Below are 25966 nucleotides of genomic sequence, written 5' to 3' on the forward strand. Positions count from 1 at the left end.
CAGGCGGGGACATACACACCCCTGTCCTGCCGTGCGAGTTAAAACACATCCCCCGCCCCAGAACGCTGTTTGTGAATGTGCCGGAGATTAGTTTCTGACCTGTGATGTGACTGGCTCCTTGCAAGTGTGTTGTCAGCGTTTCTATGATTACCCAGCCGAGACAGAAACTTAGGGTTGGTCTTTCTTTCTAAAGGCATGTTGACTCGTTAGTTTGGAGTCAAACTGGCAAGAAGCAAAAGGTAAGTAACAGAGAGCAATAGGTAATCCAGTTGTGTTGAATCTCTTTCCAAAGCTAGCAATTTAAAACTTGCTATGTAAAATTCTCTTCATGTGGGATGAACATCTTTGCTTCTGCAAATTAAATGTGCTGCTTAAGCACTGACTTTTTTATTAAGAACTGATTTATAGTATTGGTTTTGATGCTTTTGATAATGGCAGAAGGAGCTTTATACATGAATAGGAGTTATATTTGTACATAACCCTCATTGATCTATGAAAACTTGTCTTTTGAAATGCATGTTGTATGAAGATCTCTGGGGTTTATTTCTGAATTGTTATAGCTAAAGGTAGTAACTTGTTTTAAAGCATACACACGTGCCTTTGTGTGCCTGTATGCTTTTCCAAGTTGCAAGCTAGAAACTGTCTCAGGTATGGAAGTAGTTGTGCAGTATGGAAAGTCAAGGCTGAATCCTAGGGAAGCAGCTTAGCCTTGAGTTGCAGCTTAGCCTTGAGGTACAGCTTGTTTCAGGTGATGTCACCAGGTGATAAAGTTACCTGGATGTGGATCCTGATTTGGAGAAACTGCATATTTCAACCCCCAGTTGACATTAGGCCATCAGTGAATAGGTGGGTGTAGCTAAGTACTATCACTGTCTTTAGAAGCTCGTGTGTATTGCAAATGTACTTGCTGCCTCATGTAACTTTTCATTTTATAGTGACTTGTACCTATTTATTGCCTGGCAAATGAAGGTAAAATTAGGGACTAGTGAGTGGCTAATCTGCCTGTTGAGTAGGAAGTTCCTAGAACACTAGGCAGAAGAATGCAAGAATTGTCACATTGTCCCCAAATTAGTTGTCATTCCCTTGCTTTTCTGAACTCAGAGTCTGAGTGTAGAAGCAGACTGTTCTGTAGCCCTGATGTTCAGCAGAGCAGAGGGAAATGAATGCTCATTGGAGCAGCATGTGGTGTGGAGGCTCAGACACTCAGCTGATGCTGTAGGAAAATTTCTTACCCTGCTCACAATTGCTTATGTATAACTGCACAGTGTAATATATTGAGGTGTTTTCTGCTTTTGGAAAACTCAAGAGATGAAGTTTCCAAGCTGTCATTTCTAAGATTTCTCTAAGTGTTAATAATTCATGAGGCAGTGATTCAATTGTGAGCTTCTGCATTGACTCTTTGGAAAGCTGCTACATACATTTATATCTATATGTCTAGGGATGTATGAAGGGAAAAAAAGCACTTGGGGAAGTACATTTTCATTGCTGATATCAGGTTTGGGGTTTTTTTTCCTCAAATTTAGCAATTCTAGCACAGTTCATCTGACTGGAATTGCTTCTCTCCAGTACAAGACCACTAGGGATCAAACAACCTACCTGTCCTTTAGCAGGAAGAACTACTGCCCCATGTCACAATTTCTAGCCCATCCTTTTAGCAGTGGATAGCTTTTATGTTTGCTGTCTTGTGGTAGAAAAGAAGCAGTCCTGTAACATAGTCTTCTTAAGTGTTTGACTGTGAGGAATTTAAGGGCACAATTACTTCAGCTCAGACTTTTTATTTAACTTCTTCAGTTTGGTTTCTTTTATGTGCTGGAAAACTCATCTTGTCTTCATGAGTGACCAGAGGAAGCAATTCTGCTGTGTAGCCAGATGTCTCTCTTGGTCTGAATCCTGGGTTCTAGACAACCAGGGTCTGCCAGAAAAAGAAATTTCAGCATGAACTTTCAGCACTGAGGAATATGTATGCATAATATATGCATATATGTGCAATAATATATAACTTTTTTGCAGTCAGTTCACCATGCTGCTCTGTGAATGCTGTTTGATACCTTACTGTGTATAATTTCCCTTTAAAGGGGTGAGGAGTTTAAGGGTGACTATACAGTTTACTCTTTTTTTGCAGGAGGAATTGGGTTTGCTCTTGCTTTTGAGGGTTATGGTGAGAGCTTGTGTATAAAAAGGGATTACACAACAGAGCTGAAGGGTAAAAACAGTAGCTCCAGCTTGAAAAGTACTTCTGCAACAAACAGACCACTGTTTCTCACAAATACAATATATGCTGTGTTCTCAAACCTCGCTTTGAGGGTATAGGGAAAATGAAGATTTAATGCTTTGTGTTGAAGACTCTAGCAGAACTTTGTTCTAACAGTCTGGATTCCTGCCCTGTCTGTCACCTCTGTGAACTTGGTAAAATGAATCGGTAGGTCACGGTCCTGCTGGCAGCATAGTCTCATGCTTCACTAGAGAAAATAAGAATCTGGTAGTGAGTCTGTTCTGTATAAGCTTTCACAGTATAATACTTGCTTTATGAAAAGAACTTTGATTGCAATGGAGAAGGGGCAGGGGAGCTTGGGGAAGAGAAGAGGTGCAACTTCTCCAAGGAGTGGAGAAGTGGAATTTCTCCATGGTTCTTTTTTCTGTGGTGTGAGACTTCATTTGTCCTGTTTCAGTGGAAAGCCAGAGAGAGTGCTTTAGACATTGTTAAGTCAACAACTGTAATGATCTTTGATAAGTGAATGGTGAATAAAGTATGCGTAGGAGCAAAGTCAACTTCTTCATCTTTTGCGAAACATGATTTAGTGATATCTGTTGGACTGCACTTCCTGTTGAGGTCACTGTTTGTTTTGGTGTTACTGCCATGGAAACCCAGTATAGTAGAGCTTTTTTTTTTCCCCTGTTTCTTACGTATAGTAAGATCAAGGAGATACAGTTTTATTCACAGGTGAGTTTTGCCTACAAATAGAAGTATGAAAATGTGGAGATGCAAGAGGAACTATCTCAGCTTCATTAATAAGGAGTCTGAGTAACTGTATACGCTGTGAGGTTTGTTAAAAAATGAATCCTAATGTTAGAAGATGCAACTGGGTAAGAGCACTGTAATCAAAACAAAATACACAGTATTATGAAAATGCCCCTGCAGCACTGAGTGATGGATAGTGCTATGTTGGAGGTTTATAGATGTTGTTACAGTGTGTGTCAGCTGCATTCAAACTTAGCTAGTGTAATACTGGACTTTGTGACTAAACACTTCTATCCAGCTGAGATATCTTTAATCGCTGTTAGTCTTTTGATGGTACACTGTGTAGCAGTGTCTTAAATATTTAGATTCTGAGCTGTTTGATACTTAGTTGAAGACATCACAATAAAATAAATTCTTAGTATTTGTGTACTGTCATAGGTTACTACAGCTCCTTGATTTATTCTTCTGCTTGTCTTGCCCAGATGGTCTTTCAAATATTTTTCTTGGATGCAGCTGCTTTTGGCATCCTTCTTTCCGTGCAAATGGACTTCCTTACCCAAACTTCTTAATTCCAGTCAACTTTTCCCTAATGCAAAATGCATATTAAAAAAAAAGAGCTCAGACTTGCCATCAATTTTAATAGACATGCTAAATAATCATAAAAATAGAGTGGTTCGTGGGATACTGCTCTTTGCTACGGATTGGAAACTTTGTCCAGATATGAACATGTCTTTTGTAGTGCTTTGTTTTTCTAATTCTGGAATCATAAGAAATATCATAGCTCTTCTGTTTTTAAAGTTTAAATGCTGTATCCTATTTAAATTTTCAGTTTGTTGTGTTTCCCTACTAGAGAAGGCTTCTGCTGGTACAGAATATAGTGATATAAGATCAGGTTTCATCAATAAAGCAGGCACACCACCTGAAATTTCTAATTTGTCTTATTCTCATGGTCTCTTGCATTTTTGCTTTACCTTCCCTTCTTTGAAAGTCCCTAAAGCACATTAGGATGTGCTAGAAATCTGTTCTGTTGTGCCCTACAGGTGTTTTCCCATTGCCAACGAAAGCTTCAGAAAACAATGTCACTTGATGTGGCCCCTCAGACATCCAAATAGATCAATAGTTGGGTAATCTTCAAACCAGAAGGTTCCTGGGATTTTATGGTGAATCCAAGAATAGCTTTACCATGGATCTCTTTACTTCTGCCATTGGATCACTCAAGCAATGGAGAAAGATCTGCAAAAAGGATAGTGCATAGGATATAAATCTAATCTGAGATTCACTGTTAATTGCTGCAGTTCACTAGTGGCAGCATTCTCACTGTATAGCCACAACCTTTCAAATTCTGGAGAGATCTTGAACGCTGGAAGGGATTTCAATCTTCCGTACAGGCTAAATGCCAGTATTTTGGCTTACTGTCTGTTGCAAGGTGAAGGATTGATAAAGCTCATCTGTCTGGTGGTACAGGAGTCTCCTTGGGGGGAGGACAGAAAAACAGCCAAGGCTTCAGTTAGCTCTCAGAAGTCTTGTGGGAGGGAAACCTAAAAAGGCCAAGCCAAGCTTCTGCATTTTGTTACGGGTTCCTCTTTTACCAGCTTCCTACTGCTGCACCCCAGGGGCTCCTTTGTAAAAGGCAGGAAGATCAGAGCAATTAGCTTTATTTGAGGGTTGTGTTTGTGCTGGGTGTGATGCCTTTTGAATGGTGACTATTAAAATAATTAAAGACTTCCAAGTGGAACTCTGTCAGGATATGCTTGGTATTGTTTGTGCCCAGCTGCTTAGAAGGAGAGAATAGACAAAAACAGAACCAGGCTCTAGTCACTGTACAATGATAAAATTGAGAGTGGACAGAAGCTGCAATGTGAGAAATGCTGATTAAACATAGTTTTTTTCATTCCTGTGTGATCCAGCATTATAGTAGACTGTTGAACCTGCATCTGGACCTGTTCTTTGTGGGAAACTGGATGATCTCCAGAGAAGCCTTTGCCCTTAAAATAGTCTATGCTTATTTAAAGAAGTATAGGCAAATTCTGTAAACCACTTCTTTATCTTATGTTTTAATTCATCTGAGATTTCTTAGGGCTTTTCCTGTAACTGTCAACAATAATCTTGTTCTGCATCAATATATTTTAACTATTAAAAAGCTAATCCTTCATTTATCACAGCATTATTTTTTTAACTGGCTCTGTGAACTGTGGCACAGTTTATTCCATGTAGGAACAAACTTGTTAACAAACTTATCCATATTTTACCACATAAGAGAAACTGCAGCTGACAAAATATAATTGCATTTATCAATCAGCCTGCAAACTGGCTGTCTGCCTCTACATGCATTATCCATTTGCATCCATGATTGATTTTTTTTTTTATAGAATCCCATGTGAGGAGATGTTTATTGTCTGATGGTCTCTGAAATTTACTGTATTTACAGGAATGCAGATTCTGAAATTAGTATTCTAAAATTGCAACAAAAGACTTCAGCATTTGTTGGCAGGAAATATGTAATAGCTGGTCTTTCATTCTTGGTCATGTTCAATGAACTTAGCAAAAAACCCTACTGATACACCAGGTTTAAACTATTTCATAGCAACTGCTGTGTTTCTCTTACACATCTGAATAAACTATTAGACACTAAAATGTGATCATTTGGGGTTTTAAGATGACAGTAAGCTTCTACACATGGCTCCTTACTATAAAGACAGCCAACTTTTGTCACTGGATTCCAGTCTGAACTGAAACAGCACAGTCTTTCACTAATTCTCACTTAACTGTAGCCAGTTAAAATTCTTTGCCCTTGAGTGCTATTTAATCTTGAAATCAGCATGCAACGGATGACCTCAGTCATAGTTATATCATCTTCTGTACTCAGACTATTTAAATTTGTATTGGCTACTTTAGTAATACCAGATGGGTTTGGATAACTTTGCTTTAAAATTAAAATTAATGGCATTAGACAGACAGGAACCTTATTCTGGCAGTATTTCAGCTGACCTATCTGTGCCATTTCTCCCGTAACTCCCATTTATGGGGAAGATGGATTCCCTCCTGTTCTTGGGTGTGCGTTCCTGCTCCAGTGTATGCTCAGCTTGCTCTCTATCCCTGGGTGCTCCAGCATGGAGCTTACCATGCCCTTCAGAAGACATGGGGATGGATGCAGCAAAGAAGCAGCACACTACAGGTTTAGACTTTCCAAATTTCTCAAACTACAACAGAACTGGCTGCTGGAGAAGAAACAGTCACTTTTGAGGCTGATGCTTCCTTACTGCTGAAGGATGTCCCATTACAGGACTCTGGAGAAATATTGACATCACTGACTTTTAGGTAGACAAATGCAAAATCACTGTGCTATTGTTTTGTTTTGTTTCTCTGTGGGAACAAAGACTGAGGCTGTGTGTGCGTCTGGAATTGCATCTAATTTGGTTTTCACTGTGCCCCTTAGTTTTGAGCTAAACTTTTTCCACAAGGTGACCAGGCATTGTGTATAGAAAGGTCATCACCTTCTTTCTGTTTCACAGCAAACTGAAAAACCCATTTCAAAACAAGTCTATCTCATTTGCCAATTCAGTTTATTTGTCTGAAGAAATGCAAGTGTTTACTTAATGATGTGCTCTGTATTTCTGGGGAGGGAATGAGGAATCCTGCATTTGTGAAGAAATCTGCACTAAGACTGCTGGGTGTTGTCGCTGTAGTCTGGGAATATGTTCAGGGTGGAGCATTTAGACAGCGTAAATTTCCTCTCCTTAATTTATTTCTGAAGAGGTGTTCTTAGCTTAAAAGAAAACATCAACCAAACTTAAATTTGAGGATGCCTGCAAATGAAATTGCAAAATCCATTGTCATTTTCTTTCTTATATTTCAGATTATTTTGGGAATTCTTGAAATATCAAGGCTATTTTTCTGTGTACTGTAAAGCAGCACTCTCTAAAACAAGTGATCCTGGGTTTCTAAGTCTTCTAATTACAACACTAATAAGATCATTATTTCCCTCTCTTCTTCATCCATTCTTTTTAAAGGAGGGGAGAGCCTAAACAGAAAGAAGTAATACTCAGCTGAAGTAGCAGCAAGAGAGAATGAGTTAATGTTGTCTTTGCTTTCTTAGGGGCCATGTTTTTTTAATAGGTTTTTAATCTGTTCCTTAGGGAAGTGCAAGTGTATTTTAAGTTTAACAGCTTTTTTGGGAGGAGGATTATAAAAGGCAAACAACCCCAAGCAAAAAAAAACCCCAACCTGTCCTAAAAAAAAAAGGCAGTTGTTTTGTGTTGCTTTAGCTTCCTTTATATTTGGAGAACATCCTAGCCAACATTTTGGTCTCTGAGTGTGACTTGACTAGATGGCTTGGTTGTTCTGTGGTTTGCAGGTGGGGAGTGTGTGTGTGTGTTTGTGTATATGATGTACAGTGTGCTTATGGAGGAGCTCTGGATTCCAGATGAGAAGGCCTCTGTAAGTGCTCATCTGCAGTGGAAGCAAACTTTTATTAACCCATTATCTTAGACAAAAGTGTAGCTGATGGAGAGCTTCATCTTAAAGTTATGTTTATTTTACATGTTTACTGTTAGGCTTCAGGTTAACACCTATAGCATGTGAACATCTCAAGCCGTTTGGTTGATGAAGATGTCACCACAATCACAGCAGGCTTGTATTTTGTCTTTCAGACATGGAGGAAACAATTTTAGTCCCTTGGTCCATCTCTGAAGTTGCAAGCAGTAGCTTAATAGCTGTCAAAGTATCTCTTTTCTCTAAATAGACCACAATCTGTAGGAAAGTTCTGTAATTTCCTCAGGGATGTCTAATTACTGTAGAGGCAGTGATCCTTTAAATTATAAAATAACTGAAACCATGGCATTCCCTGCATCTTACCATGTGTTGTGTATTAAGCAAGTGGTTTGTGAATAATCTGTTCCTTCAGTTTGGACAGAAACAAGTTGAAAGTTGAGCGGTTTCTATCCTTGTATGTACAACAATAGTATGATTTCTCGGAGTAAATGGCAAACATCTTTGTAATAAAACTATATCACCATATCTAATTAAGCTTGGCATTGCATTATTGTTGCCAGGACTAAGGTTACTACCAGAACTTGTCAGCTCTAGCTCAGTTTCCATTCATGGTAAAAGGTAAATTGCAGGTGAGCTGTCTCCTTTGCAATGCCCATCCCTCCCACTGCATCTATCCACAGCTAGCTGGGAGTGCTCCTTGCACAGCTGAAGCAGTGGGTGAGGATGTCAGGATGGTTTCCTCATTGCATGTTGGGCATGAGCCTGAATACCCAACTGTGGCCACAGTTCATAGTCTTTCATCTGTCCAGTTTAAGACCAATGTTGCCCAAAGGTTTCAAGAGCTGGAGTGAGACATTTTAAATTTACTGTGTTATATGAATGCATAAGTTATGGCGATTCATGTCTGTTTTTTCACTTCAAACTTCAAGTTGGCCGATGTGTTGATATTTTGTGTGAATACCTGGCCTTAACTCTGCACTGTTGTGGGGTTTTTTATATACTCTCATATTTCCTCTGCGTTATGAATTGGTTGTCTCTCCTTTGAATTTCTTCACAGTAAAACCCTTTGCAAATCACTTAGTCATTGCTTTTGCTAACTGTGCTGTTTCTCTTTCTGCTCAAAAAGTTAGCTGATATATGAGCCTAGCTGAAACGTAATTGTCCAGGGTACATGCACTATCAGAGTAGCCTCAATATACTCAGAAATATTAGACTAATCAGTTAGGTTGTTTTCTTTATTCCTATCAGATGCCACAGTTAATGTGTATAGATGTGCGTTCTGTTTATTTCTTAATCTCCTGTGTTTTGCCACATCATATATTGTAAATCACTTTGTCCTGACAGCTGGATTAAAGGTCCTTTGGCTTGAGGTCTTTCAGCTTCACTCACAGTGGTTTCACAGCCTCAGACCTAAGGAAGGGCTGGAAAGAATCTGCTTGTTCTCATGTGTGAAGCTTGCAGAACGAGGGAGACAAGTCACCAGAAAAATACTTGGTTTTGACTAAGGCTATTTGCCTGCTAGTTCAACCCTGTGTTTCTTATGCAGATGCAGTAGGAAGGTGAGTGGGCCCCAAAATGCTATCCCGATGTCAGCTTAGTCAGACACTTAGTCTTTTGTTTTAGTTGTGGATTGCAGATTATAAAGACAGCAGTAAGGTCAGTAATTCTTGAAGCTGACTGTAGTCATCTTGCTTTGTACACAGATGGGCTTGGGCCACGAGGAAGGATTTGGTGCCCCCTGCTTAAAGTGCAAGGATAAGTGTGAAGGATTTGAGCTTCATTTCTGGAGGTAAGTGACACCACATGTCTCTTAAGCTGCAGCTCAGCACTGCAGACCTTAGCATATGTGTGCAAATGTCTATGTAACTGCTTCTGTTCTCTCTTTTGATTAAACTATTCAGATGCTTTTAAATAGTCAACAAGGTTTAGGGCCAGAGCTGCTCAGCTACATTACAACAGTGTTTAAATATCTAGTCACTTGTGAACATACATTTCATCTGCACCAAAGTAAATGGTCATACTTCTACTGAAGCATTTGCCTTAGCTTACTAAACAGTTGAAGTAGTTTGTGAAAACATGTCCCTCCCTACAGCAAGAGAGATGACAGCTAAGAAGTGTGTTTTAGCTCAGTAATAAAATGCTTTCTCAACTGGCAAAATACATAAGCTTTGATTTGAGTTTGTGTTATTTTGAAAATATGTTGAAACTTTGTATACATCTACAAATGACTTAGAGGGGGGAAGAGGTGTCACAGTTCAAATAAGTTAGATAGTACTCAGCCTTGGATGATGCAGTGGTCCTAAACCAATGAGTTGGTGATAGCAGCAAATAATCTATGCTATGGTCTATGTCATTACTTGGACAGAAACTTTGTATTCCATTAAGACCTTTCTTGTTTTACTGGAAAGATGTGTATATGTATAGTATATATATTAATGCATATATATGTAGATGGCCCAGTTCACTCATTACACTGCATGTGCTTTAAGATGTAGCTTAGTGATTCTGATTTTTTTGTTATTTTAAATCCCTTTCAAAAGGGACAGCCTGAAAAGGACATAAAACCAAATTATTAATAGCACTATCAGTGAAAATGATTGCATTTCACCAGTGCTACTTAGCTACAGTCATAACTCTTTCTGCAGTGGAATTTTATTTTGTGTGGGGTTTTAAGGCCATTTTTGTATACCAGCCATAGTGGCATCAGGTGCTGCTAAGGCCTAGGAGATTTTGCATCTTAGCCCAAATATTTGACTGCAGATGGGACTGTTTAGAAAATAACCAGATAAACATATCACAGCAAAAACTTGCTATAAGTTGCTTAGAGTATAGTCTCTTGGTTATGTATCTGTAATGTGTAACTATAGAAACAACTTGCAAATAATGACATGAAGCAAGAAGTGGTAATGCACTAAAAGTAAATGTGATCATATAAAGATAGAAATGATTAATTTATGGGAAGACTTTTTCAATACTCACTGAGTCACTGAGGGCACTTGTATAGAAGTACTAGTAAAATAAAGCAGAACACAGTTAATGTGTGTAGGTAATGCATTAAAAACAAAGTAAAAAATGCCAAAATAGTGTTGTTTATCCATAGTTAGATCAGAAATTATATGACTTCGTACTTGCAAGCTCTTTCTTCATGGTCACTGATAGATGGGGAAATCACAAGTAGGGGAAGAAAAAAAGATAGTCTGTTCCTTTGTCTTTTTTTCTTCTTAGTTCCTAATGTTCAACCTTGTAATTCCTAGCTTACTCCTTAAACAGGGAAGAATTTGGGGTGCAAAGAAATAAAGTGGCTAAAGTGATTTAGTTGCATAATAGCATGATTGACAAGTGAAAATGTGTGTGGATTTTGGAGGGTTTTGCATGTGTTTTTCTTTATATGTTTCACTATCCTGCTGTGGTAAAGGCTCGTTGTGCCAGGTCGTGAATACATAGCTCATCAGAACACAGCCTCGCCTAGAAAACAGGAGCTTGTAGGCAGCATTAGATGAAAGAGCAAGTAAGAAAAACCATGTTAAAACAGTGACTATTTAGGTGAGATTTAATTTAGAAATTGAATCCATATAGGATAGTCCAGATAATTAAGGTGGCTGGAAGTAATCTGAGAAACTTCATCTAAGTGTCAGACAAATGTGGCACATACCTCTGAAACAGCTGAAAGGTTAGCCATTGTGACAAGGACAGGTTAGAAAATACCTGTTTCTCCAGCAGGGCTGCTACTGAGGACAGTGAGGATGTGAATCTGAAGCCTTAATTCAATTTTGTGTAAGTAGTTTTCAAAGGAAAAAATGTATTAATATGCTTTGCATGATGCAGATATTTTGGGAGTCCACCACTTGTACAATAAGGGATGGAATCGAAAAACCTGTTCACTTAGTCTTTATCCTTAAAATCTGAAACTGTTTTAAGTGCAAACTGTAGCACAAGTGGACAGAATATTGTCTTTATAGCATGAATGATCAAAATCAGTTCAAGTTTAATCAATAATTTCACTGTTACTCCTTAGTAAATGACAAGTGTTGAAGTAAGAATTATAGTTGGAGTAACTTATACATTGGGGGAGTAACTGGGCAGGGGTGTGGGGAATGGATTGACCCCAGGCAGCAGCCAAGCACCCGTATGGCTACTCATTCCTTGCCCTGCACATCAGGGTGGGGGACCAAAAAAAGGAAGAGCAAAAGTGATAGAATTCATGGGTTGAAATAAAGTCAGTTTAATAGGTGGAGGGGGAGCAAGTGGTGCAAAGACAATCACTCACTGCCTCCCACCAGTAGACTAATGCCCAGCCAGTCTTCACGCTGTGTCTGCTTCAGAAGTCAGAAACTCTGCCTTCTTCATCTTCTATCTCTGCCTTATTGCTGAGTATTGAGTATGTTTCTGGCCAGTTTGAGTCAGCTATGCCCCTTCCCAGCTTCTTCTCTTGCTGAGATAGGCACAGAGTCCAAAACCGAGGAAGCCCTGCCTGTGTCCGAAGTGCTGAGCGATAGCAAGTGTTGTCAGTGCTGTTGTAGCTGCACACCCGAAGGGCAGTGCCCTCCATGGGGCACAGTACGTGGGGCAGGAGCTGCGTTCCCCGCGGGGTGACACTGCCCTCTCCTGGGGCAGCGGATGAGCTTCAGCACATCGCGCAGTTCTCGCTCCAGTACATGCAAACAGTGTTCCTCAAAGAGCTAGCGTGTGGTTTCTTTCTCTGTTTTCATACAAAAGGCCCTTTGGGCAGTCAGACTGGAAAGTGCACAAAACAGTCAAAGCACACCTATCTATTATCAGGAGTTTACGCAGTTGCTACAGCATTATTCACTATACTGAGAGTGTTTGGAAAATATCTTTTCTGGGGGTGGCAAGTGCTGCTTAAGCAGTTTGTGCTGTAATTCTTGACACACTGTGGGGGAGCTTTTTATAGTCCAGAACTGTAAATTGAGGCTAATATAGAAATGGTGGGAAAGCCTTTAGTAAATTTTTTTCCTACATTTTGAAGTTCTGATAGCTTCAGTTGTGAGCTGAACACAAAATTAATACAGTGAGAGCCGTGGTCTACAAAGGTAGCTGAATGGTTAACAATTTCCCACTTTATCTTAGTGTGTTAGCAGCTTTTGCTTTTAAAATTGTCCTCAGAATCATGCTTCTGTCCAGGCATAGCAGCAGCAGTGAGAAGGGTCTTAAACTTATTTCAGACTGCAAAACAGCCTCTACACACATCCACCGGGGCAGGCTGGATAGCAAATGTTAGTCAGTTACCTATTGCTCTTTGGGAACGTGTTTCTCACTAGAGGGAAATATGGGGACGGAAGTAAGAAGTTACTAAACGCAGGAGGGAAGGTTCTGATTCATCTTGGTCATGCATAAACCAGAAAGTGGTGACTGTCTCTGGTGTGGCTTGCCAAGGTATTAAAAAGCTTCTGGAGAGAAGAAGCTTAAGCTTGAGAATTACCTTTTTCAGCATCTGGCTTCTCTGCACAGATGCAATCCCTGGAAGGCAGGGGGAGCTTGAAGATTTTCTCATACTACAACTGGCAGGCAAGTCCTGAGGTACAGTTCAAAGCATTTGCAATTACTTCTAGCTGCATTATTAATTTAAGTGTTATTATTATTATTAAAGCAAGAAAACATAACAGAAGGAATCAAAGAATCATAGGATTGGATGAAGGGGCAAATGCCTTCTCAGCAAGTCCACTGAGGACACAATGATGATTCTGTGATAGGAAGGAGTTAGTCTTTCTGCATGGAGGGCACAGGTCTCAGGACTTGCCAGATATTTGTTGAGGTTTCTTCATGCTTGCAGGTGCTGCCTCCTGTCACTAGGAGCCAGTGTAGGAAGGCTCATGATCAGACTTACTTTTCTTCTCCATACACCAAAACAAAGAAAAATAAAAGGATGCTTGACAGTTGGTTTTGGAGAAGGAACTGCAAGTATTTGATCCTTGGTATCAGTAGGCATTGAGGACACAGGAATTGACCACTTGAGAGATGATGGAATCTGTATGGCTTTATTCCTCCTTTCTACCTACTCAAGACCTAGAAGCAAGGCACTGTCTAGTAGATCTCTGTTACAGTGATAAGCCACTTCTAATTCCACAGATTTTGAAGCTTCCTCCCTATATTCCATGTTTTGAATGGGAAGAGCTTCCCAAATTGCTGAGATTTGTGTGGAGGAGCATCTCTCTACTTTGACAAGGTCCTGCCAGCTGTGAACACATAAATAGGAATCCCTAATACCTCTTTAAGTAGGAATCTTACTGAATGTCCTCCAGTGAAGGGAAAAAGTTTTCAACACTGCAGGTGCAGGGAACAAGGAATTCTCACTGCTTGTCATCTCAATAGAGTCAAAGGAGCTAAAGTTTTCTACATATACACACGTGTTTGTATATGTATATAAACGTGTGAGGTGTTTGCTTTAACACCAAAGATGAAGTCTCAATTATCAGAGAGCCTTGTGAAGTATAAGTTTGAGGTAATGGAACAGGGCCACTTCAGTGAGATAGCTGTATCATAGTCAAAGAAATGGTCAACCACTCTATTCTAAAGAGCAGTAATTGGCCACATCCCTTCCGCACTAGTGAGCAACTAATGTGCAGGATTCTGATGCGGCAACTTACTTGCAAGGAGTTAAGACTAAATTATAAACAGTACTATTCAGAAAAAGTTGTGCACAAATGTCAACCAGTTATCTTTTAGTACTGGAAATTACTCAAGAGAAGGGATTATAAATCAGGACAAGAGACCCTTTTTTGGCTGTTAGGAGTTTTACAGACATCTTCACGTGGCTGAGATCCAAGGGAGCCTTGGGGAGCATGGGAAATGGCAACAGCCTAGGGGATTTTACTTCAACTTGCTGAGATGTGCTGACATCAGTTGTGACTCAGCATTCTCCACATTCTTTCTGGATTGTTTTCTCCCACATTTGGAGGTTTATTTGTCCACAAACTCTATGGCCAAGGCCACTGCACTTTTAATTTTTTTAACATGGCCCCTGTAACAGCTTCTTGTGAACTCTGTGTAGGCAAAGAGTCATTCATTTAATCTTGAAAGAGCAAGGAGATAGCATTAGACTGAAACATACCCAGTCAAATTCTTCATTTAAGTAGGTGTAGAAGTGAATTAGCAAGTATCTCGTTACTTTCAATGCAAGTGCAAAGCACAGGAGTTCTATACCAGTTTTCACTATGGGTCCCCCAAAGGATCTGAGGACAAATTGTGTGCTTTCACTTCTTTGCAACTACATGTTTATCAGGAAAACAAAAAAATCTCACGCACATACTGAAAACGGTGAAACATGTTAAGCCTTCAAGGTGAGACAGAGAATAGCAGCAGTTGAGTCAGGGTGTTCACCTAGTTGAAAATTGAAACAAGATCTCTAAGCTGTTCTGCATTCTGAAAGAATTCTGTTAGGAAAAAAAGGATATGCAATTTCATTACGTAATGTGAGCAAAAATAAGGTGCCCTTGTGGCTTTTCCAGCGCATGCGAAAGTCTTGGGAAGAATTCCACCACAGATTGTGGGAGCTGGTCTGCTCTCTGCAGGCTGTCAATGCTGCTGCACTGTAGTTGGATACTGTACAGAGTGGAGAGAGCTGCACAGCCTGTCATGTTGCAGTTGTGACTGCACAGGCAATACAACAATATACTCTGCTCCTACTGAGATCTGTCGTGCAAGCAGAACAGTTCTGGACAGTATTATACTTGCATGAGTTGGTGCTGGTTACCTGAGAATGCCTGTTTGTTCCCCAGTGTTCTTAGATCGCATCCTGTCAAGAGGCAGACTAAAACTGGGGCTTACTATTGCTGAAGACTTAAGCTGAAAAAGTAAATAAAATGTCTGGTAAGGCATTGTTCAGATGGACTAACTGCTTCAATTCCAGTTGCATGTATGCTGTGAGGCACATAGCTACATGATGTTCATGATGTAGTAGTTACTAAAGCTGCAGAAAGCAAGGTCTGATTCTGTCACTTTATATCAGATCTCAAAGAAGATATAATTGAAAGTTGGTAATAAAAAATAATCACATATATGCCTTAAAAGGTGAGCAAAGTGAATGTGAATTGTTTTATTAGTATATTAAATAGTCTCTAACTATTAGCTAGGTAAAGGACTCATGTAGACTGATGCAAAATTTTGAGTGCTTGAGATGCATAGTACAGCTTTTAGGCTCAGTGGGCAATGCTAGTTCATGTTGAGTGTTTTGGTAAGCTAGGAGATTGCAAAGTGCTTAGTGTTTAGTAGCTATCCAGGTAAGTATCACCTTTGAAATTCAGAGCATCTTTCCTATTGTGGAAATGAGTTGGAAGCTGTCAGCCTACAATTCAATTATTGTTCTCTTTAGGTATTTGTGTTACAAATACACAACATTCTTACTTTAACATATAAAATTGTGCTTAACATTCTTACATTAAGCATTAACGTAATGCTTAACATTCTTATTTTGCATGTTATTAGAGTGCCTGGCTCATTTTTATTGCGGCGTTAGCTATTTTTATTTGGAATGGGCTTTATAACCTAAGTTAACATAACTTATGGTTGCTATATAACCACATGGCTCAGACAGCATCCACCACACATTGAAATTATAGTAGCCTCACATCATAAACTGGTGTACATATGGAGTGCATATGTTTGGGGCTGGCTATGCATCATTTCATGTGACCAGTTAGATGCAGATCCTCCTTCTTTCCTTTCCCATTGCCTCAGGGGCTTGTTGTAGTCACGGCACATTCTTGTTGTGTACCTGTTACATACCTTAAGTCACCTAACTTGCTTTCAAGACCGTGTACCTGTTACATACCTTATCTTAAGTCACCTAACTTGCTTTCAAGACTGTAGAAAGCAACATGCAGAACCATATGAGAGTTCAATGGGTTTTGGCAAGCAGGGTTGAGAAGCATTTTATAGGTAGTTGTTTATGCTATTTGCTGTATGAAGGATAAATAATGGGGTAAAATATTGCTCATTCCTCATCAAACTCTAGAGATCCAGAAGGTTGTGATTTGTTTTCTTAGTCTATAATAAGGACCTTTAGTTAACATCCACCTTCACTGATTTCTGTATACTGTGGCTGACTGCTTTGAACTGAAATTCTGGGGAAGCCATTAATAAACAGTAGACTAACTTGTCTAATCCAGGGTTGTGTTCATTATATGTGAACTGTTTAATTATGCTTAAGGTAATAAATTACTTTGTAATATCCCTTAGTCAAAGCAGTTGAAATGTGTTGTATATGAAAGAATACCATTTATATCTAAATAAGTAGATATGCTTCTACCTTTTAAGGCTGTTATCTGTGAAAATTCTCTCTACAGCGTGTGCCAGAGTAACTCTGACTTGGTTCAGAGCTGTTTGAAAGGCTTTGTCCATATAAGCCTTTCACTTTTCTTTCATCTTCTTTTTCAAATGCTGTGCTTTGAACAGAACTTGGTGCAGTTACACTGTCTATATGGCTGTATGCATTTTTTTCCTTTCTAGGAAATATTTGTTTCCACATGATAGCAACTCTGTGATAACCAAATATCATGCATACAGTGAAATACATATGAAGAAAATAGTATAGTGTGTCTAATTTTGAGTGTATAAAGAGCAACTGAAAAACTAAAAGCCCAAATAAATAAGTGACTACTGGGGGAGTCATGTTGATGCATTAAGTTAATTTAAAATAAATCTGGTACGTGGCTGATAATGGACACGTATGTGTGTGATCAGTACTGAGATGTAACTGAAGCAATGATAAGCATCATGTTCAAAATGCATTAGTGTAGTTGCCTGGTATCTATCTGATAACAATATCTGTATACAAAGCATGTAATACAACAGGAAAAATACAGGTGTTGGACATATCAGAATAGTTTATGTATTTTCCAATTGAAGCACTGAAAACAAGGGCTTGGGTTCCCAGTGTTACTACACACACAGCTGGTGTGAGATGTAGCTTTTAGTCAAGACCTTAATTTTGTTGCTGTTTCCATGAATTTCAGAAAAATATGCCGCAACTGCAAATGTGGCCAGGAAGAACATGATATCCTCACAAGCAATGAGGAGGATCGGAAAGTGGGGAAGCTTTTTGAAGATACAAAATATACAACCCTTATTGCAAAACTGAAGAATGATGGCAATCCCGTGTATAAACGCAATGTGATGATACTGACCAATCCAGTGCCAGCCAAGAAGAATGTGTCCATCAATACTGTGACTTATGAGTGGGCTCCTCCTGTTCAGAATCAGACACTTGTAAGTCCAGCTCACTTTTTTTTCATGTTCAAGGCAGGAGTTGATGGGAGATAAAGTAGTAGAACTTACCAGAAGGATAACTTTGCCTCTTGTAGTCTTCTTTTTCTCCTCCTCAAAACAGAAAATATGGTGCCTGTTTAATGATTGCTTCTGTCATCTAGTTTTATGGGTGCTTGTACATGGAAGTTCTTAAAAACTAGGGAGATTAGATGACTTGTAATAGATGGGATTAAGAGTTATCTGCTAAGTCCCTGGAGTCTCATTTCTAACCTGCCTTTTTATGACTAAACTTGAAAAATTTGCATCATGTGGTCTTAAAGGGGGAAAAAAGCCCAAACCAAGACTAACCTCATTATCAATTTATGTCATTGTTTAAAGTTAAGGGGAGCACAGTCTTGCTTATAGCTTTTACTGTATATGGTAAGAACAAGGTTAGTGTTGACATCTAAAAGAGCAGCTCCCTTCCAGTATATTTTCAGCTGAAGTAGATGAAATGGTAGATAGCCTTCTGAGGATTTTCCTTTACTTCTTGAACTTTGTTTGCTAACTTATTGTACTGCAGTGTTGTATGATCCATGCTAGAATCATGTTATGTCTGACCTACCTCTCAAATTATCCCTTTTCACTGAATTAATCGAACCATGTGCATCTAACTTGACAGTTACTTAACATTCAGTTACTACTTTGATTTTTAGGCTTTTCATGGCTTTATTAAAACTAGAGCTTTTTTTTCCCCTTTATGTAGCTAGTGGTATTTCTTCACTGGGCTGTATGCCCTGGGCAGACTATTTCAACTTCTATTTTTCTAAGACTGTAACTGATGATCAGTAATAATAGATAGAGACAAGGTGCTGTGTAAATGTTATTTACTCTGAGAAATAGTAACTCTTCTCTGTATGTTGTAAAAGGCTTTAAAGGAAGCCTGTCTCTTATTCTGGGAAGAAGCCAGTTAGTGCATCTGCTGTATTTTATCTCCATTACTGTGTTTCAGGAGCTAAATGTTTATGAAAAGAACTTTGTTTTTGACAAATTTGACTGTCGCTAACAACAGTAGAGATGATTTTACTTGTATGTTTGCTTAAGAGGATGAGTCTGTAGTTGAAGTGGCATCTGATATCTAATTCCTTCTGATTCAGGCTAGACAGTATATGCAGATGCTACCCAAGGAGAAGCAGCCTGTTGCTGGCTCAGAAGGCGCACAGTACAGGAAGAAGCAGTTGGCTAAGCAGCTGCCTGCTCATGATCAGGATCCTTCAAAATGCCACGAGCTCTCTCCCAATGAAGTTAAGCAGATGGAACAGTTTGTGAAGAAGTACAAAAATGAGGCACTTGGTGTAGGAGATGTCAAGCTCCCTGGTGAGGTGGAAGTGAGAGCTGCTGATGAAAGTAACTTGAAGAATGGTGACAGAGGCACCTCATCTGCTGTTGGAGCAATGGACAACAAATCCCCAGATCAGAAAGCATCTCAGTATGTAAGTATAAGAAAAGAAAGGTAGAACAAGAAGGTATATTATCATTCAAGTGCTCTATTTGGTCATTTTAACCCAATTAAATTGTTTGTTCACTTGGAATAGGTAAAATCTGGGGAGGGAAAGAAAGAAGGGAAGCCAGAAAATACTGTGAATCTTTGCACAGAGCCCTTGTTTTTGACAATATTTAATGCTTTGAAGCAAATAACTTTCTAGGTGACATTTTCATCCTCAGTGCAAAAACATGTTAGCTTGGAGATAGTATAGTAGGGTGGCTTTTGCAGAATAATAATTGAAAAACTTGTGTAGTCTTACAGACTAATTGCTACATTCCTCTCTCAAAGAGTTTAGTTTAATTTTAGAAGCCAGTTTTTTTCTCTTTCTTGTAAAAGCACCAAAATTGCCCACTTGACGAATTAAAAAATTTAGAATTAAATGAAAAAAGGAATAATAAAGTAATACCTTTCCATCCTGTGTCCATCAAGTCAAGCCATATAAAGGCTGTTTTGACTAGCCTTCTTTTCCTATTCAGCTTCATTTTCTTATCTGCTTTTTTCCTTTGGCATCTGATTTCTGCCTTGTAATATGTAAAATTACCCAATTTTCATTAATATTTTGAAAACTACAGCCTTAGTAAATATATTCTGACATAACTTGCTAACTTTGGCTGTACGTGTCTCAGCTACCAATTACAAATACAAAATAGCAGTAGGATTGCTGACATAGCATTAAATTAGTTTAGTGGAGGTAGACTTTCACTTGTGTCGACAGCTCCTGTAACTTGATTTCTAGGAATGTTGCTGTTATATGTATGAATTGCAAAAATTATTTGCCTGCAGGTTACTTACAGAAAATGAATATGCAAGGTCTAGATGGAGAAAAAGATTTGCTTGTTAACATTGGTCGTAGAATATGTAATTAGGTGTTATTGGAGGGTGTGGTGTGCTTTTAGTGTGGTTTTTGTTGTTGTTTGTTTTTAAATTGACACATTATATGACTTTTAGTGTGAAATATAAAAGCAACACTTAAGTTTTAGCTTTGAACATGTCCACTTACCCTAATCAGTCTTATGCTGTGCTATTTGGTTAGCTGTAGATATTTTCTAAAATTAATTTCTTTTAATTTTTTTGCCATTGGCATGTCATGGAGAATCTAAGATCCTAGAAGTTATTTTATCATTTCTTGATTAGGTAGGTTACTGTCATTTTGTCTTAAATCAGCTTTTTCTGCCAGCTTGCTTTAGTTTCACCATAGCAATTCTTCACTTCCCTCCTCAAGGAAGACCTGCAGAAACACACACCTAGCGTTGTGCCCTGCTGGCCAATTGCCTTGAGCTATGCTAAGTCAATGGCAGGGGGCGCTCTGTCCTCGAGTAATAGTATCAAAAGCTGCTTTGTTTTCACATTACACCTATTTATCACTTCCAGTCTTTTCTTATTTAAGTACTTGAGTATTCTTCCTGAAGTTTAAGCCAAGCGTATCTTGTCACTGTTGGCAGTGATGTACAGAGAGGCTCAGAAGTGTTTTAATACTGTTAGAGTTGCTTATCTGTTGGTACTGAGCTGAGCTAAACAGTCAGGACTTAGATATGTTATTTTAAAATATTTTGGGGGAGTCTGATTTTTGAAATGAGAGTATTATCTCAGCTGCTTTTTAACAGTTCAAAATAAATCAATACAGAGAAAAGCTCTTAAATACTTAGCAGAAGAAATGCCATCCTTGTCTACTCTTTTTTCGATTGGTTCTGCATCTTTGCTCATCAAATTTTCCTGTATATTGTCTTTCAGACTGAGTCTAAAAGCATGTGGAATCTCTTGAAAAACTTATTTTTGTTATAGGAATAGATTGCAGTCTTTGAAACCTGATAAAAAAAAAATTCAAACCCAAACAATAACAAAACACTCACAACCAGGTCTCCACTATTAATATAAATATACCTGTAGTAATTACCTCTGTTAAAAAAATCTCTTTCACCATGACTGAAAGCTGAATAAAAATAAAGAGATATTAACCATATTTTCTTCTTGTAATGAAGCAAATCTTTGTGCACCATTTAACTACCTAGGCTGGAGATATTGTAAATGGTTGGTCAGTGAATCACATTGCCCTCACCTGAGTCTATGTAGCTACTTAATCTTCCAATTGACTTCTCTTGGAGTATGAGGACTAAAGCAGAAAGAAAAGTCACAAAGATAAAAATATATATATATAATATAATACACACACACACAGAGCCCCCTTTCATTAGTTCCCTTAGATTCTGTTCCAAGTTGTTGTTCTTCCCCTTTTCGTATCTTTTTATGTATCTTTTTAAATTGTCTGGCATCTGCAATCTGATCAATATGCCTTTCAGCTGAAGCACTTTAATATGTATTTTATTTTTATATGCACACACAATTAAAGCCATTTGTGGCTGGGCTTGTAGTGATGTGAGTCATAGAGGAAAACCTTCCCAGGCTGTTCAGCCCAATCCACAGACCAGCTGGAGTACAGGAAATGCCAAACTGCTGATTAAACTGTAGATAAAAAATCTTTGGTTCAGTAACAGAAATCACCTGTGTTTCTTGATTTGATGACCAAACACACTCTGTAAGCAGGTATAAGGAAGAAGTTTAACTATGAACTCTTTAGAAATAATTGTAGTGTAACTGCGTTCATACACTTTGTAGTCCCTTTTCCATGGTCACCCTCCCTGTCCTACAATCATTAATCACAGGCTGTTGGACAATAGCCATGAGTGACTAGCATCCCTAGAACACTGCTTTAAACAGAATCAGCTTGAAATATTAAACAATTATTTTCCTCACTAGTGATGCAGATATGGCTTGATCTTCTCACAGCTTATAAGTACAGCCATTTTCTTGTCATGTGTTCTAGTCATAGTCTAGCTGGTTTGCTTTGAAGGAGGCTCATTATTATTGCCTTGTTGTTGAGTATGTAACGCTTATAGAACGTAACATGAATTTTAATTGCCTGGTTTTTTTAAACACTGGGCTGTAATTGCAGAATGTGAATATGGGAAAACGCTGTAATGCTTTTAAGTAGCACTAATGCTGTGTCAGTAGAATATGCATCATCTTGAATTGCTTAGTTAAACCTGAACTATGGTATCCTGTACCACTATTCTCTGATCATGGGAATAATCTAGTCCTTTAATTTCAGTCTGGGAAGATGGGATTTATTGAATATATTGATAATGTGTAATTTTTGTAAATGTACCTCTCAAAGACTTAATTAACTTGGTAATAACCTCTTTCCAGTCCTGCTATCACTGCAAACTGAACATGAAAGAAGGTGACCCAGCTGTCTATGCAGAACGTGCTGGATATGACAAATTGTGGCACCCAGCTTGTTTTGTCTGTTGCACCTGCAGTGAACTTCTAGTAGACATGATCTATTTCTGGAAGAATGGTAACTTGTACTGTGGAAGACATTACTGTGATAGTGAAAAACCCCGCTGTGCTGGATGTGATGAGGTAGGAAATATCTTAGTCCTTTCCTTTAGCACACAAGTTTATTCCTCTGAGAATTGGTTAAGACTTTTAGTAAAAAAACATTTCAGTGCAGGGAGATGATATGCCTTCACCAGTTTTAGGTGACAGTAGTTGCAAAGAAGTGAAATAGATAGGGACACCTGCACGTTCAGGAAGATGCATAGTTTGCTTTGGATTTGGTGGGGATTTTGCACAGTCTGCAGGGACATAGGATATAATACACGAGAGCAAATTCTTTGGCAAGTCCCAGTTACGCACTTGTTTCCTTGTGAAGAGTGTAGAGGAGACGCTAACCCTGGGCAGCCCACAGGGAACAGCCTGCCTGGGGCCTTTGGCATCTGCAGGCTCTTAAAAAAACAACACGGAGACTTTTGGGAAATGCTCAAACAAGTGAAGTAATTTGAAACGGTGGAACAGTTTCTTGCAAATTACAAAACATCCTGAGCCTAGATTTAGTAAAAGATGCTGTTCAAATTAATCTATTAATATTTGTATATATCTTCCACACAGCTAATATTCAGCAATGAATATACTCACGCGGAAGGTCAAAACTGGCATCTGAAACACTTCTGCTGTTTTGATTGTGATTGTGTTTTGGCTGGGGAAATCTATGTGATGGTGAACGACACTAAGCCAGTCTGCAAATCCTGCTATGTGAAGAACCATGCTGCGGTAAGGGCCCTGCAGACGTCTAAGCGCTGTGAAAGAAAGGAACACGTCTGTGGAGGTTGAAGCTCTTACTTTCTCCCCGTGTTAATATCTGAAGAGTATAAATTGAATGCATGTTTAGGCTTGAGTCAGTCAACCTTTTCCCCTTTGAAAAAAACAAACAAACTTCAAGCAAGTATTTTGTCAGTTCATAAACTTGAACTAAAGCCATGTCTGAGGGGGGAAGGCTGTTGAAAAGTACCTTGAACTAGCCAATGGTGAAGCAGGGTTTGGTAACAGATGGACTAAAGTAGGTGAAGATGAGTGGTGCTTCTAAATGTTGAGCTTTTGTCAATTGTAGTTCATTGAGACTTGTGGAAATCAACTTCAGCTGATTTGCTAAAAGCCTGTAGTGGCAACCGTAATGTAGGTACTTTGTTTCTTTATATTTCTAGCCACATGGTTTATAAAGGAGGGTAACTGATTGGATAAAGCTAGAAATTCAGAAAATAATGGTAGTTCTTGATTTGTGGTTATGCTGGAAGCTAATGTGAGATGATGGTCCATTTGTGTCTATCAGTTAATTAGCTGGGAGTTCAGTCTAATGTGCATGTAAGCTGTTTATGTAGTGAATGGAGGGAAAAACTATTCTCTTTAGTTTGCAGACAATCTTCTGAGGTAGGTGTGAGGAATTGTCTTTTGGAGAGGCTTTTTTTCCTCTTAAAAACATTAACTTCTGTGAGATTTAAATAATAATTTGTGACCAGCCAGATATTAAGGTGAATTGCATCCAAGAATTTCTAGTAACTTTTAATTATTTGGCATTGCTGTACAGCTGCCAGTGCTCAGGAAGATTTGTAGCTAATCTCTTCAAATGTATTGTTTAATGTATGAATATATGTGCTGTTTGATGCAACAGATTTTTATGATTGATTGTCTATGGGGACATCCTAACCATTGCAATTGTCTAAGCTAAGTCCCAGCAGCAAATAACCTCTGGTATCCATTTTATTATTTTGTGTCCTCAACTGCATTCTGATCAGAGCACTGCTTTAAAAACAAAGAAAAAAATCAAAAGCTGCAGATTTATTTACAAGGCTTCTTTTTGCACCTCTCTTCTCAAAAAACATTTGAGAGCTTGAGCTTTTATTGGAGCATGTGTATGCTTAATTGTTGTTTTTTTTCTAAACAGATCTGCCAAGGCTGTCATAATGCTATAGATCCCGAAGTTCAGCGTGTGACATACAACAACTTCAACTGGCATGCTACACAGGAGTGCTTCTTATGTTCCTGTTGCAGCAAGTGTCTAATTGGCCAGAAGTTCATGCCAGTGGAAGGGATGGTTTTTTGCTCAGTGGAATGTAAGAAAAAAATGATGTCATAAGTGAAGACAGAACCAACCAAGCATTGCTGTGTTCCAAAGGCTCTTGCATTTCTACTGTAAGTCAGGGCATTGAAAGTTACTGAAAGTATTAAATAGCATTTCCCAAAGATTTTTTTTTTTGAATGACTAAAACTTCCTATGTAATCCTCATTTCTTAGCCATAATAATACTTTATGTTTTGGAATATTGTTCTTGGATCTTATTTCAAATTACTTCATATCCCAGAAATGTAAGAAAAAATGTGTTACGAACTATATACACTTTAATGGAGCTTTTTACTGTGAAGGATCTTTTTCGTGTATCTTGTCTAATGGAAGAAGAAAGTGAAAATGCTCCAATTTATCTTGCTTTGTGTGATAAATGTAATTCTTCCACCTCTGGTTTCACTAATTTATCATTTTTATAGTTTCCCTGCTTTCATCAAGCACTTTAGACAAAATCATCAGCTTTACTGTCACATACAGCTTTGTTCACCTGACCTCAAGTATGCAGAGAGAATGACACTTAAATTGCCTGTAATTGTTTGCTTGTTTTTCACACATGGGTTCATGAGGGATAGTGACTACTCTTACGTCTAGTTTTGAAAGTAACTCCACCAGTAGAAAACTGTTGGCTTATGTTTCTTTCTTACAACTGTTCATGCCTGGAAAAGTTTTAATTTTATGAATACAGGAGTTATGTTGTGGACTAGGGGGAGGGTGTTGGTGTTAGAAAACAAGAGGAGGTCTTGCCTAGATTTAAAAAGAAAAATCCACCAACAGTAGTGGGTGTCACTCTTAGCCTCTCAGAGCTGCTTCTGGTTTTTTTCATGAATGTTCGTTTCATAAATTGTGCCTTCTATCAGAAGGATGTGGCACACAATACTGTATGTATTTCCAAGAATGTATTTCTGCAAAAGGGTCATGCTCAGGCTTTTGATTTCTAAGTTCTTAACCAAAGCACAAAGAAGTCTTTCCTAGGAGACTTCCAGTATTTGAGTGAAAAAATAACAACTCTGTATTAACTTTACTTACTAGATAAACCAAATGTGTGGTTCTCTTTCTTTAAAATTACAGTTCTACAGTGAAGCTTCTTAGTTAGCTTGGTGCCAAACAGTGAATGGGGAGTCTTTAGTCTAAAAAAAAAAAAAAAAAATTTTTTTTTAAAATCTATGCAAGTTTTATGTTTAGCTCTTCGGTTTCATGGTGGCTGTATTGTAACACAAATAAAATTAAGTGTTGTTCACTTGAGTTGTCTACTAATTCTGTTCTTGTTGAATCCTCTTCAGGGGAGGCAAAGAGGAGGGGAGATTGTGTCC

The 25966-nt window shown here is 38.5% G+C and overlaps 1 protein-coding gene across 1 annotated transcript; it reads left to right on the forward strand.

The window, feature by feature from the left end:
- Positions 1 to 6771: 6771 nt before the first annotated feature.
- On the forward strand, positions 6772 to 24776 carry TES (testis derived transcript (3 LIM domains)). Its single transcript, XM_009072529.1, has 7 exons — positions 6772 to 6794; positions 9150 to 9239; positions 17422 to 17674; positions 18811 to 19146; positions 22404 to 22619; positions 23148 to 23309; positions 24478 to 24776. Exons 1-7 carry the CDS (start codon positions 6772 to 6774, stop codon positions 24667 to 24669), a joined length of 1272 nt encoding a protein of 423 aa, XP_009070777.1. The 3' UTR covers positions 24670 to 24776.
- The last annotated feature ends 1190 nt before the right edge of the window (positions 24777 to 25966 follow it).

This window comes from Acanthisitta chloris, unplaced genomic scaffold (genome assembly GCF_000695815.1).
Source record: "Acanthisitta chloris isolate BGI_N310 unplaced genomic scaffold, ASM69581v1 scaffold5644, whole genome shotgun sequence".
Lineage (NCBI taxonomy): Eukaryota > Metazoa > Chordata > Aves > Passeriformes > Acanthisittidae > Acanthisitta > Acanthisitta chloris.

Excerpts from the sequence above, each read along its gene's own strand:
- TES (XM_009072529.1), top strand. The coding sequence starts at position 6,772 with ATGAAATTGCAAAATCCATTGTC. Across the intron at positions 9,240-17,421 it reads TTTGAGCTTCATTTCTGGAG|AAAAATATGCCGCAACTGCA; the intron begins GTAAGTGACACC and ends CATGAATTTCAG. Across the intron at positions 17,675-18,810 it reads CTGTTCAGAATCAGACACTT|GCTAGACAGTATATGCAGAT; the intron begins GTAAGTCCAGCT and ends CTTCTGATTCAG.